The following is a 13225-nucleotide window of genomic DNA, read 5'->3' as shown; positions in this document are numbered from 1 at the left end:
CCACTTCAGAAGGGCTATTTCTACATACAGCTATAAAAGTAAAAGTAAAACAAATAGCAATAACTAATACATGCTGCGCACATATGATTGCACCATGCATAGACAAACAACAAAACAAAAACCCTGTTCCAACACCCACATACACCGCGGTGGCCTCTGTGGTGCACCAGGCTATCGTCGTGCTCATGTGAAGCTTGAACATCCCGACGCTACTAGTTCCGCAGCTTTGTCTCCGCATCTCCTTCGATCCATCCACGCCAGGCCTCGGTAATTACTTTCACTCGGGGGGCCAAATTTAGAGAAAAAAAATGTGTCTGGGGGGCTGGTATATCTATTTTTAGGAACACTAATACAAAACCTCACAGTAATGTCTGATTGAAAGCTAAAAACGTTATGACAGACCGCCTAAAAAAATGTTTTTTACTGAATGACACACCCAGAATGTACATGAAAATAAAGAATGCGGGATTTACAATATTAACTATGAACGATAAAACACTGATGTGGAAGTCGCTTCCTAGCGGTCCCACTGACAGACACTTCACAGGAGCCAAGCGTGTCGTTTTTAACAGAGTTTTAATGCACATAGGTTTTTATCAAAATCTTTCTTCCGCAGAACGTAACCTTTCAGTCACGTCCGTATCCTCTCTCTCTTTCTGCTCCCAGCCGCTTACTGCCAGTTGTGTCTCGCCGTCAGCACTGCCACGCCCCCGTCTGATGGTGCTCTGTCCTCAGCACCATGGACAGAGGCGGTGACCTTTGCTCCTGCAGGCAGCGCTGACAACATCTCCCTCCACAACTGAATATTGACAACATATGAACGTCACGCCCCCTCTCCATCGACATATTTTACAATCAAGCGATACGCAACAAAGGGCGAAATATGAACCCCACCTACAATCTGATATATCTGATATATCACTAAGCTTTAGAACTTTGTTGTAAAAATCTCCTTCCGCGTCTGTCCATGACACCCGCATTTCAGGCTGACACTTTGTGGAAAGGCTCCCCACCCACACTGCTTGGTGCCTCGTCTGAGCTGCTGTGACATAGGTTACCATAGTATCAATCAATCAATCAATCAAAGTTTATTTATATAGCCCTTAATCACAAGAGTCTCAAAGGGCTGCACAAGCCACAACGACATCCTTGGCTCAGATCCCACATCAAGGGCAAGAAAACACTCAACCCAATGCATACTTGCCAACCCTCCCAGATTTTCCGGGAGACTCCCGAAACTCAGCACCTCTCCCGAAAACCTCCCGGGACAAATTTTCTCCCGAAATTCAGACCGAGCTGGAGGCCACGCCCCCTCCAGCTCCACGCAGACCTGACCTGTTTTCACGTCCGTTTTCCCACAATATAAACAGCGTGCCTGCCCAATCACGTTATAACTGTAGAATGATCGAGGGCGAGTTCTTGGTTTCTTATGTGGGTTTATTGTTAGGCAGTTTCATTAACGTCCTCCCATGCAGCACGGTAACAACACACAACATCAGCAGTCATGTTTTCGTCTACCGTAAAGCAGTTCGTCTGCCGTAAACAGCAATGTTGTGACACTCTTAAACAGGACAATACTGCCATCTACTGTACATGCATATGTGACAATAACATATTGGGCTTTTAGAGAGTGCAGTGCACAACTGCGCACACAACAAGGAGACAAAGCAGAAGAACGAGGAAGATACAGCCATGGCGACGCCGACGACGAGTAAGATGAAGACATACACTTGTAAGTTCCAAGCCGCAGCTGCGATTGGACCTGGATAGCCTCCGGGAAGAAGTAGTGGACTACCAAGTGCTTGGCAGTGAAGATCTTCCTCAGGAAGCAAAGATTGACCGGTTTTGGGCCATGCTAGGGAGAGATGGAAGATTCCAGACTCTAGTGCATTTGATGAAAGCACTTTTGTGCGTGCCACACAGCAATGCATCATCAGAGAGGGTGTTCAGCTTGGTTAGAAAAATAGTGACAGAGAATAGAACAAGGATGGACAATTCAACCCTTAAATCAACAATGAGTAGATGAGTGTTATGTGTGTGTGTGTATATGTGTAAATAAATGAACACTGAAATTCAAGTATTTTATATATATATATATATATATATATATATATATTTATAAAATAAAATAAAAAATAAAAAAAATAAAAAAATATATATATAGCTAGAATTCACTGAAAGTAAGTATTTCTTATATATATATATATATATATATATATATATATATATATATATATATGTATATATATGAGAAATACTTGATTTGGTGAATTCTAGCTGTAAATATACTCCTCCCCTCTTAACCACGCCCCCAATCACGCCCCCCGACCCACCCCCGACAACGCCCACCCCCCACCCCCCGAAATCGGAGGTCTCAAGGTTGGCAAGTACGACCCAATGAGATACAATGAGAAACCTTGGAGGGGACCGCAGATGTGGGGACCCTCCCTGGGCGACCGGTGCAATGGACGTCGAGTGGATCTAGTTAATAGAGTAGTAACTAGTATATCATACAAAAGCACAGATTCATTGTAATACTTTGAAATACCATTGAAATACTTTGTATTAGAGATGTCCGATAATATCGGACTGCCGATATTATCGGCCGATAAATGCTTTTAAATGTAATATCGGAAATTATCGATATCGGTTTCAAAAAGTAACATTTCCGACTTTTTAAAACGCCGCTGTACGGAGTGGTACACGGACGTAGGGAGAAGTACAGAGCGCCAATAAACCTTAAAGCAGTGGTTCTTAACCTGGGTTCGATCGAACCCTAGGGGTTCGGTGAGCCGGCCTCAGGGGTTCGGCGGAGCCTCCGCCGCGGAGGTCAAGTGACACCCGACTCATCGTGTAAATAAAAACTTCTCCCTATGGGTGTATTATGGATAGGGCAACAGCAGAAGTCATACTGATATGCAGGTGTGTAATTTGTTGTGAGTTCATGCACTGTGTTGGTTTTGTTCTTTGAACAAGGTGATGTTAATGCACGGTTCATTTTATACACCAGTAAAAAAAAACATAACTTTGCCTTAAATTTGAATTTTTTTTATTGATTTCTTTTCACTAAAGAAGGGTTCGGTGAATGCGCATATGAAACTGGTGGGGTTCGGTACCTCCAACAAGGTTAAGAACCACTGCCTTAAAGGCACTGCCTTTGCGTGCCGGCCCAATCACATAATATCTGCGGCTTTTCACACACACACACACACACACACACACACACACACACACACACACACACACACACACACACACACACGAATGCAATGCATACTTGGTCAACAGCCATACAGGTCACACTGAGGGTGGCCGTATAAACAACTTTAACACTGTGAACCTACACCAAACAAGAATGACAAACACATTTCGGGAGAACATCCGCACCGTAACACAACATAAACACAACAGAACAAATACCCAGAAACCCTTGCAGCACTAACTCTTCCGGGACGCTACAATATACACCCCCGCTACCCCTCCTCCCACAACCCAGCCCTCCTCATGCTCTCTCAGGGAGAGCATGTCCCAAATTCCAAGCTGCTGTTTTGAGGCATGTTAAAAAAAAATAATGCACTTTGTGACTTCAATAATAAATATGGCAGTGCCATGTTGGCATTTTTTTCCACAACTTGAGTTGATTTATTTGGGAAAACCTTGTTACATTGTTTAATGCATCCAGCGGGGCATCACAACAAAATGAGGCATAATAATGTGTTAATTCCACGACTTTATATATCGGTATCGGTTGATATCGGAATCAGTAATTAAGAGTTGGACAATATCGGAATATCGGATATCAGCAAAAAAGCTATTATTAAGATTTATCACTGCACATCATAATGGCAGCTACAGCTTCCATCTTACCCACGCGGGCTCCGATGTGGCAGAGGGCCCCAAGACAGTTTCAGAAGTTCTCGAAAAAGCTCCCAAAAAGCAGCGCAGAAGCCACAAACTACAGACCGTTGTGAATTAAAATGTTCATCCCTTTTGCCAACAGTGCCATCCTGCACGTGACGGTCAGCGGGGGAAGTGTTGGTGTGTGGACCAGAAGACGGGCATGAGACTTCCGGGCCCACTGGAACAGCGAGGGGAACTGGACTGCCACCAGTTAATGACTGCAACGCTGAGAGATTGAAAATGAGGGGGTTGTGTCGAGGGTACAGAGCAGCTTAGTTCCATAGGTGCTTATGAGCTGATCTAAACGTGGAACCCCACCCCCCCACCCACAGTCATTTCATTCGGGGCCAAAGGTACTTGAGCTCGTGCAACAAAAGGGAAGAATTTTGAAAATGAAATGAGTTCTTTTGTTGTTTTGTTTCTCTTTTGAGCACTTGTCAGGTGTGGTTTCTACTACGGGGCGCTCACACCCAGCTACGGCCGTAGACATACACTACAAGCAGTAAAAATATGCTGACGAGAAACGTTTGTATTTTCTGTAGTATCATGTACAAACCCCGTTTCCATATGAGTTGGGAAATTGTGTTAGATGTAAATATAAACGGAATACAATGATTTGCAAATCCTTTTCAACCCATATTCAGTTGAATATGCTACAAAGACAACATATTTGATGTTCAAACTGATACTTTTTTTTGCAAATAATCATTAACTTTAGAATTTGATGCCAGCAACACGTGACAAAGAAGTTGGGAAAGGTGGCAATAAATACTGATAAAGTTGAGGAATGCTCATCAAACACTTATTTGGAACATCCCACAGGTGAACAGGCAAATTGGGAACAGGTGGGTGCCATGATTGGGTATAAAAGTAGATTCCATGAAATGCTCAGTCATTCACAAACAAGGATGGGGCAAGGGTCACCATTTTGTCAACAAAACCACTAGGCCACCTACTCAGTGGCCTAGTGGTTAGAGTGTCCGCCCTGAGATCGGTAGGTTGTGCGTTCAAACCCCGGCCGAGTCATACCAAAGACTATAAAAATGGGACCCATTACGTCCCTGCTTGGCACTCAGCATCAAGGGTTGGAATTGGGGGTTAAATCACCAAAAATGATTCCCGGGCGCAGCACCGCTGCTGCCCACTGCTCCCCTCACCTCCCAGGGGGTGATCAAGGGGATGGGTCAAATGCAGAGGACAAATTTCACCACACCTAGTGTGTGTGTGACAATCATTGGGACTTTAACTTTAAATGCGTGAGCAAATTGTTGAACAGTTTAAGAAAAACCTTTCTCAACCAGCTATTGCAAGGAATTTAGGGATTTCACCATCTACGGTCCGTAATATCATCAAAGGGTTCAGAGAATCTGGAGAAATCACTGCACGTAAGCAGCTAAGCCCGTGACCTTCGATCCCGCAGGCTGTACTGCATCAACAAGCGACATCAGTGTGTAAAGGATATCACCACATGGGCTCAGGAACACTTCAGAAACCAACTGTCAGCAACTACAGTTGGTCGCTACATCTGTAAGTGCAAGTTAAAACTCTCCTATGCAAGGCGAAAACCGTTTATCAACAACACCCAGAAACACAGTCGGCTTCGCTGGGCCTGAGCTCATCTAAGATGGACTGATACAAAGTGGAAAAGTGTTCTGTGGTCTAACGAGTCCACATTTCAAATTGTTTTTGAAAACTGTGGACGTCGTGTCCTCCGGACCAAAGAGGAAAAGAACCATCCGGATTGTTATAGGCGCAAAGTTGAAAAGCCAGCATCTGTGATGGTATGGGGGTGTATTAGTGCTCAAGACATGGGTAACTTACACATCTGTGAAGGCGCCATTAATGCTGAAAGGTACATACAGGTTTTGGAGCAACATATGTTACCATCCAAGCAACGTTACCATGGACGCCCCTGCTTATTTCAGCAAGACAATGCCAAGCCACGTGTTACATCAACGTGGCTCCATAGTAAAAGAGTGCGGGTACTAGACTGGCCTGCCTGTAGTCCAGACCTGTCTCCCGTTGAAAATGTGTGGCGCAATATGAAGCCTAAAATACCACAACGGAGACCCCCGGACTGTTGAACAACTTAAGCTGTACATCAAGCAAGAATGGGAAATAATTCCACCTGAGAAGCTTAAAAAATGTGTCTTCTCAGTTCCCAAACGTTTACTGAGTGTTGTTAAAAGGAAAGGCCATGTAACACAGTGGTGAACATGCCCTTTCCCAACTACTTTGGCACGTGTTGCAGCCATGAAATTCTAAGTTAATTATTATTTGCAAAAACATCAAATATCTTGTCTTTGTAGTGCATTCAATTGAATATGGGTTGAAAATGATTTGCAAATCATTGTATTCCGTTTATATTTACATCTAACACAATTTCCCAACTCATATGGAAACGGGGTTTGTAAATGAAGGTCTAGAAACCAACCGTAGAATTCAAAGTAAAAAAAGTGTAGTCCAGTTTTAACCAGCGTTGAAAATATTAAGAGGAAAAACAAAAAGAAGTAAAGCCAAAATCTTCTTCCACAACCAGATGATAAAAATTTTGTAACAGCGAGGCAACAGCCTTAAACAAATTTAAAAATATTTAACTATCAGTGTGCGAGAGCCCAGAAAATGTTTTATTACCGAGTGATAGATCTTCAAACCCCTCTATTTGCCAATGACTTGTCTCTCGAACACATTAGTCCCAAAGGACTGGAATACTGGGCTAAAAAAAAAATACTGGTAAATTCAGCTGGCTCGTGTGTTTTTTATACATGACATGAGCGCCTAATTGCAACATTGTACATTAGCTTTGCACACCACTCTAGTATTTCATAGGCAAGTGTGGTAAAACATATATAGTAGAGTCAATGCGCCTTACAACAGGTGTGTGTGTGTGTGTGTGTGTGTGTGTGTGTGTGTGTGTGTGTGTGTGTGTGTGTGTGTGTGTGTGTGTGTGTGTGTGTGTGCTCGCGCGCGCAGGGGGGGTTATGTTTGAAACATTTTGTACAACAGAAATGCTAATACCAATATAGGTCAATATAGCCATCTGAGAGCCAGCATGCTTTGCAGCAGGGGTTCTTAACCTACTTGGCCCCGGGGTCCCAACTTTTCCACCACAGAGGGGCCCCGCGGCCCACTCAAATATTAGCACTATTAAATAATCATATATTTAACCTACTTACAGTTCACAACCTTGTCAAATAAGATGAGAACGTGTGTTAATCACAAAGATTATTATCAAGACTTAGGTCAGGCTGATTACAAAAAATGCATAGTAATCAAGTGCACTGCGAAAAAGGGACTCGACGAAAAATGCATTTATGTACCATCCTATAATATTGATTAGAGATGTCCGATAACATCGGACTGCCGATATTATCGGCCGATAAATGCTTTAAAATGTAATATCAGAAATGATCGGTATCGGTTTCAAAACGTAAAATGTATGACTTTTTAAAACTCCGCTGTGTACACGGACGCAGGGAGAAGTACAGAGCGCCAATAAACCTTACTATCTACAGCTTTTCACACACAAAAGTGAATCCAAACATTGGTCAACAGCCATACAGGTCACACTGAGGGTGGCCGTATAAACAACTTTAACACTTTTGCAAATATGCGCCACACTGTGAACCCACACCAAACAAGAATGACAAACACATTTCGGGAGAACAGCCGCACCGTAACACAACATAAACACAACGGAACAAATACCCAGAACCCCTTGCAGCACTAACTCTTCCGAGACTCTACAATATACACCCCCCCCCCGCTACCCCCTACCAAAACCCCGCCCCCCCAACCCCGCCCACCTCAACCTCCTCATGCTCTCTCAGGGAGAGCATGTCCCAAATTCCAAGCTGCTGTTTTGAGGCATGTTAAAAAAAATAATGCACTTTGTGACTTCAATAATAAATATGGCAGTGCCATGTAGGCATTTTTTTCCATAACTTGAATTGATTTATTTTTGGAAAACCTTGTTACATTGTTTAATGCATCCAGCGGGGCATCACAACAAAATTAGGCATAATAATGTGTTAATTCCACGACTGTATATATCGGTTGATATCGGAATAGGTAATTAAGAGTTGGACAATAATCGGAATATCGGATATCGGCACAAAAGCCATTATCGGACATCTCTAATATTAATACATGTTTCTTAAATAAACTGTTAATAAAATTAAAGTGCAAATGAAACTACAGCATCCCCACTTTGGTCATATTTTTTGCGCTTAAGAAACTGCTCTATGACTTTAGCTTCAGAGTTCTTCTGTTTGTTGGAGATTGGCATTTCTGCCACAAGTGGTGGAAAAGTGTATTACAACTGAGTACTGCCGCGGCCCATACAGCTGAGAAACAAGATATTGTTTGGCCGCCCTTTAATGGGCGCTCGCGGCCCAATGGGCCTTGGCCCTATGGTTAAAAAACACTGCGTTGCAGTGTTTATGTGTTTTGCATAACAGGGCTATTTTTTTATTTATTTTGTAGCTGACAAAAAAACAAAAACAAAATGTCCACTGCAGAGGACACTGATTGTCAGGAGCATATTGTAAGCTATCTGAACAAAACAACCGTATCTTAGCTTTTGTGTTATAGGTGACAAAGCAATTTAGTGTAATAGCTAACCTTATATCTCATTAACGAGCAATTCATTTTGCTTTTAGGAACTGCGGAGGGCCAATAAAAAAACGATCTGCGGGTCATAAATGACGCACTTAGGACACCCCTGCTTCACACAAACCCAACCAGTGAGTGTAGTAAAGTTTTATGATCAGGAGTTGGCAGTAAACCAACGTCTTTGTTGCTGTAAAGATAGCTGGAAGGAAGTAAGTCGTTTTGAGACATCAACACAAATCCAGTCAAGTTGATAAAAGCCTAAAGCTCAAAGTAATAAAACACATTAAAAAAATGTCGTTTTTCAGGAATTGGGCGAGAGGGACAAGCGGCAGAAAATGGATGGAGGGATGGGAATAAATGCGTATTATTCTAAACATTTTAACGCAAACTTATTAGTAGAGATGTCCGATAATATTGGCCTGCCGATATTATCGGCCGATAAATGCGTTAAAATGTAATATCGGAAATTATCGGTATCGTTTTTGTTTTTTTATTATCGGTATTGGTTTTTTTTTGGTTTTTTTAATTAAATCTACATAAAAAACACAAGATACACTTACAATTAGTGCACCAGCCCAAAAAAACCTCCCTCCCTCATTTACACTCATTCACGCAAAAGGGTTGTTTCTTCCTGTTATTAATATTCTGGTTCCTACATTATATATCAATATATATCAATACAGTCTGCAAGGGATACCGTCCGTAAGCACACATGATTGTGCGTGCTGCTGGTCCACTGATAGTACTAACCTTTAACAGTTAATTTTACTCATTTTCATTCATTACTAGTTTCTATGTAACTGTTTTTATATTGTTTTACTTTCTTTTTTATTCAAGAAAATGTTTTTAATTTATTTATCCTATTTTATTTTAAAAAGTACCTTATCTTCCCCATACCTGTTTGTCCAAATTAGGCATAATAATGTGTTAACTCCAAGACTGTATATATCGGTTGATATCGGTAATTAAAGAGTTGAACAATATCGGAATATCGGATATTAGTCTTTGTTACTTAGAATATGTTCCCCGAGTGTCCAAATAACTCTAAATTAAGTCTTTGTTACTTAGAATATGTTCCCCGAGTGTCCAAATAACTCTAAATTAAGTCTTTGTTACTTAGAATATGTTCCCCATACTAAAGTGTTACCAAAAACATATAACTTTGTCTTGAATTTGAAAAACAAAAAACTTTATTTTTCACTAAAGAAGGGTTCGGTGAATGTGCATATGAAACTGGTGGGGTTCGGTACCTCCAACAAGGTTAAGAACCACTGGCTTACGGACTGTATCCCTTGCAGACTGTATTGATATATAATGTAGGAACCAGAATATTAATAACAGGAAGAAACAACCCTTTTGTGTGAATGAGTGTGAATGGGGGAGGACGTTTTTTGGGGTTGGTGTAAGTGTATCTTGTGTTTTTTATGTTGATTTAATAAAAATAAAAAAAAAGAACAAAAAAAAACGATATCGATAATAAAAAAAACGATACCGATCATTTCCGATATTACATTTAAACGCATTTATCGGCCGATAATATCGGCCTGCCGATATTATCGGACATCCCTAACAGCAACCAATTAACAACAAAAGGGTTTATTAAAAATAAAAAAAATTAAGTAAATACAAGTGTTATATTGTACAATTGACATTCGTAAAAACTAATGTTAAGGTCTGTGTAGATTCTCAATTTCTCAGCCAGTCTGGTTGCAATATTCCGCAAAGGCTGAATGGAGGCAACTGGACTTTTTTCCTTTCTTCAAAAAGCTTCTCCAATTTCTAAATCTTAGAAGCGGAATCTCTCTGTTTATCTCTCTTGTGGGTGTGTCACCTGAGGGTGGTCACAACACGTTTTTGTTGTTGTTTTTACCCAGCATGGCCATCCTGCATAACTCCCCCCTAACACCCACCAGAGACATACATGGGGAGACTAAGGAGCGCGATCCATTTAGCGTGTCCGTCCGTATGCAGAATATATATGCTGATCATTCCTAGGAGGATGCACAGTGTGACATATCAAGGCTGATATGTCACACAAACAAATACAGACACGGTTGTGAGAAAGGATGAGATCATGTTGGAAAAAAAGAACAATATTCATATTCAACAAATACAATTGACGCGTTTTGGTGTCCGCTGGCATTTTTTTTTTTTCAAAATGTGTGTTTTATTTTTAGGAAATGTACTATAATGTTAAACAATTGTAAATTTTTATTGTGTTGGATCAATACAGACGCATTAAAGTAGAGATGTCCGATAATATCGGACTGCCGATATTATCGGCCGATAAATGCTTTAAAATGTAATATCGGAAATTATCGGTATCGGTTTCAAAAAGTAAAATGTATGACTTTTAAAAACGCCGCTGTACGGAGTGGTACACGGACGTAGGGAGAAGTACAGAGCGCCAATTAACCTTTAAAGGCACTGCCTTTGCGTGGCGGGCCAATCACATAATATCTACGGCTTTTAACACACACACGAGTGAATGCAATTCATACTTGGTCAACAGCCATACATGTCACACTGAGGGTGGCCGTATAAACAACTTTAACACTGTTACAAATATGCGCCACACTGTGAACCCACACCAAACAAGAATGACAAACATTTTGAGAGAACATCCGCACCGCAACACAACAGAACAAATACCCAGAAACCCTTGCAGAACCAACTCTTCCGGGACGCTACAATATACACACCCCGCTACCCCCTACCCTAAACCCCGCTCCCCTCAACCCCGCCCACCTCAACCTCCTCATGCTCTCTCAGGGAGAGCATGTCCCAAATTCCAAGCTGCTGTTTTGAGGCATGTTAAAAAAAATAATGCACTTTGTGACTTCAATAATAAATATGGCAGTGCCATGTTGGCATTTTTTTCCATAACTTGAGTTGATTTATTTTGGAAAACCTTGTTACATTGTTTGATGCATCCAGCGGGGTATCGCAACAAAATGAGGCATAATAATGTGTTGATTCCACGACTGTATATATCGGTATCGGTTGATATCGGAATCGGTAATTAAGAGTTGGGGAATATCGGATAGCGGCAAAAAAGCCATTATCGGACATCTCTACATTAAAGCGCTAGTGTTATGATGGTTCACCGCGTCCCTGCAGAGCGCGCCGTCACATTATAATAGTTTCTGTTGCCTAGATTGCGATTCTAAAATGAGTAACATATTATGGATGTGTGCTGCTAGTTCAACAGTATGGCTCACAGGCTGGAGATCATAACATGAATGTGGAGGGAAATTAGTGTTTCCATGACCACGGCCATTAGTACACGCTAAAGACACATTTAAATAAGGTGCTCCGCATCATTTATCAATTGCATACGCAGTCTTAGTAGATCACACGCAACACGCCCACTAATAGTACATGTACTTTTATAGTTTGCACACGTTGTTTAGCGCATGGTATTCGGATCTTAGTAGATCCCAAATTTGCCTGCACAAATGTTTCAGAAAACTAGTGAATGTATCTAAACCCACGTCACAACAGCCAGCATCACAACAATACATAAAAAAAACAGTGCCTGAGAAATGCTTGGAACTTGTGTATCAATTTGATGTTTTCAGTGTTTTAAAATTAAGTTGATATTGCCAAAAAAAAAAACAAGACTTGGAAAGCTGACAAGCACAAGTCAGAATGTTTCAGTGTAGAAAGTTGCATGCACTCATTAAGTCAAATACTTCTTGTTATCTTGTCAAAAGGGGGCACACCAAGACACGGACAGTGCGACCGAAATGATGTAAAACAGTTCAGTAATATTGTACAGTGGTACCTTTGTTGTCATGTTTGCCAAAACGTTCACGGCCTCAGTAATCAAACATTGTGCATAGCAAGATAATCCGTTTGCATGTGTAGTATTCTGTGGAATCGAGTGCCCAAACAGAAAAACCCTTCACATTGCTGACTTTTTGATTTTTGAGTACAACTGCCAAAGAACCCAACACGGGACCAAAGAAAGTCGCGAGTGTCAGCACTTTGATAAAAAAGGTGAGAAATCCTATTAAATTCAGGTCGGAATTTTGTATCCGAGAGTCTTCGATCAAGGTAAAATTTCATTTGTCATTTATATGTATTTCGCATTATTTTCCATAAAATGTGTTCTATGTTGATACTTGTGGGTGTCTAAAAATGGTTTTACGTTATTAATTTTTCATATAATTTGGTTTTCATCTGACCTTTTGGAAAGGATCACTCCCAAAAAAACGAGGTACCACTGTATTATGTTATAAAAAGTCAGATTTTCCAAAGACAAAGCCAGTGAGGATGTTTATACCAACGTTCTCGGACAATGATAGCTTATTATTCGATTGCTCGTCAAACACATTTTTGGGTCAAATGACCACTGTCTTTCAGAAAACTAACAAGTTCTCTTGGCGTTGACTTGACTTGGCTCTAGTTTGTCTCGTCGTTGTACTGAACTGTAACCACTTGACTATAGAATGTGTAGATTAGTATCAGACATGTTTTGCATGCATAGAAATCAGCCAGGGTGCTGAAAAGAGAGCTTGTGTGTTTTGTCCAGGACATTTATATTCTTAACACTGAAATGATTAATGAACAGAGCGAGATTTGCATCCAATGAAATGATTAGTTACATGGTTTATTTAATATAAATGTAAACATTGTAATGCATTAATAAAAACCTTTTAGAAACAACATTGCTGTTATTGCCTTTTTGAAATAGCATTGCTGTTGT

General features: G+C 40.9%; 1 protein-coding gene across 1 annotated transcript in view; it reads left to right on the top strand.

Moving 5' to 3' along the window:
• Window positions 1-9032, top strand: part of LOC133617264 (insulin-like growth factor-binding protein 4) — a 141076-nt gene extending 132044 nt beyond the window's left edge. Inside the window, exon 4 of the mRNA XM_061977150.2 lies at window positions 4001-9032. Coding sequence (XP_061833134.1) covers window positions 4001-4138 — 138 coding nt within the window. The 3' untranslated portion in view covers window positions 4139-9032. The remainder of the gene's footprint in view (window positions 1-4000) is intronic.
• The last annotated feature ends 4193 nt before the right edge of the window (window positions 9033-13225 follow it).

This window comes from Nerophis lumbriciformis, linkage group LG16 (genome assembly GCF_033978685.3).
Source record: "Nerophis lumbriciformis linkage group LG16, RoL_Nlum_v2.1, whole genome shotgun sequence".
NCBI lineage: Eukaryota > Metazoa > Chordata > Actinopteri > Syngnathiformes > Syngnathidae > Nerophis > Nerophis lumbriciformis.
Note: the sequence above shows the minus strand (reverse complement) of the source record. Positions and strands in the feature narration are given on the sequence as shown.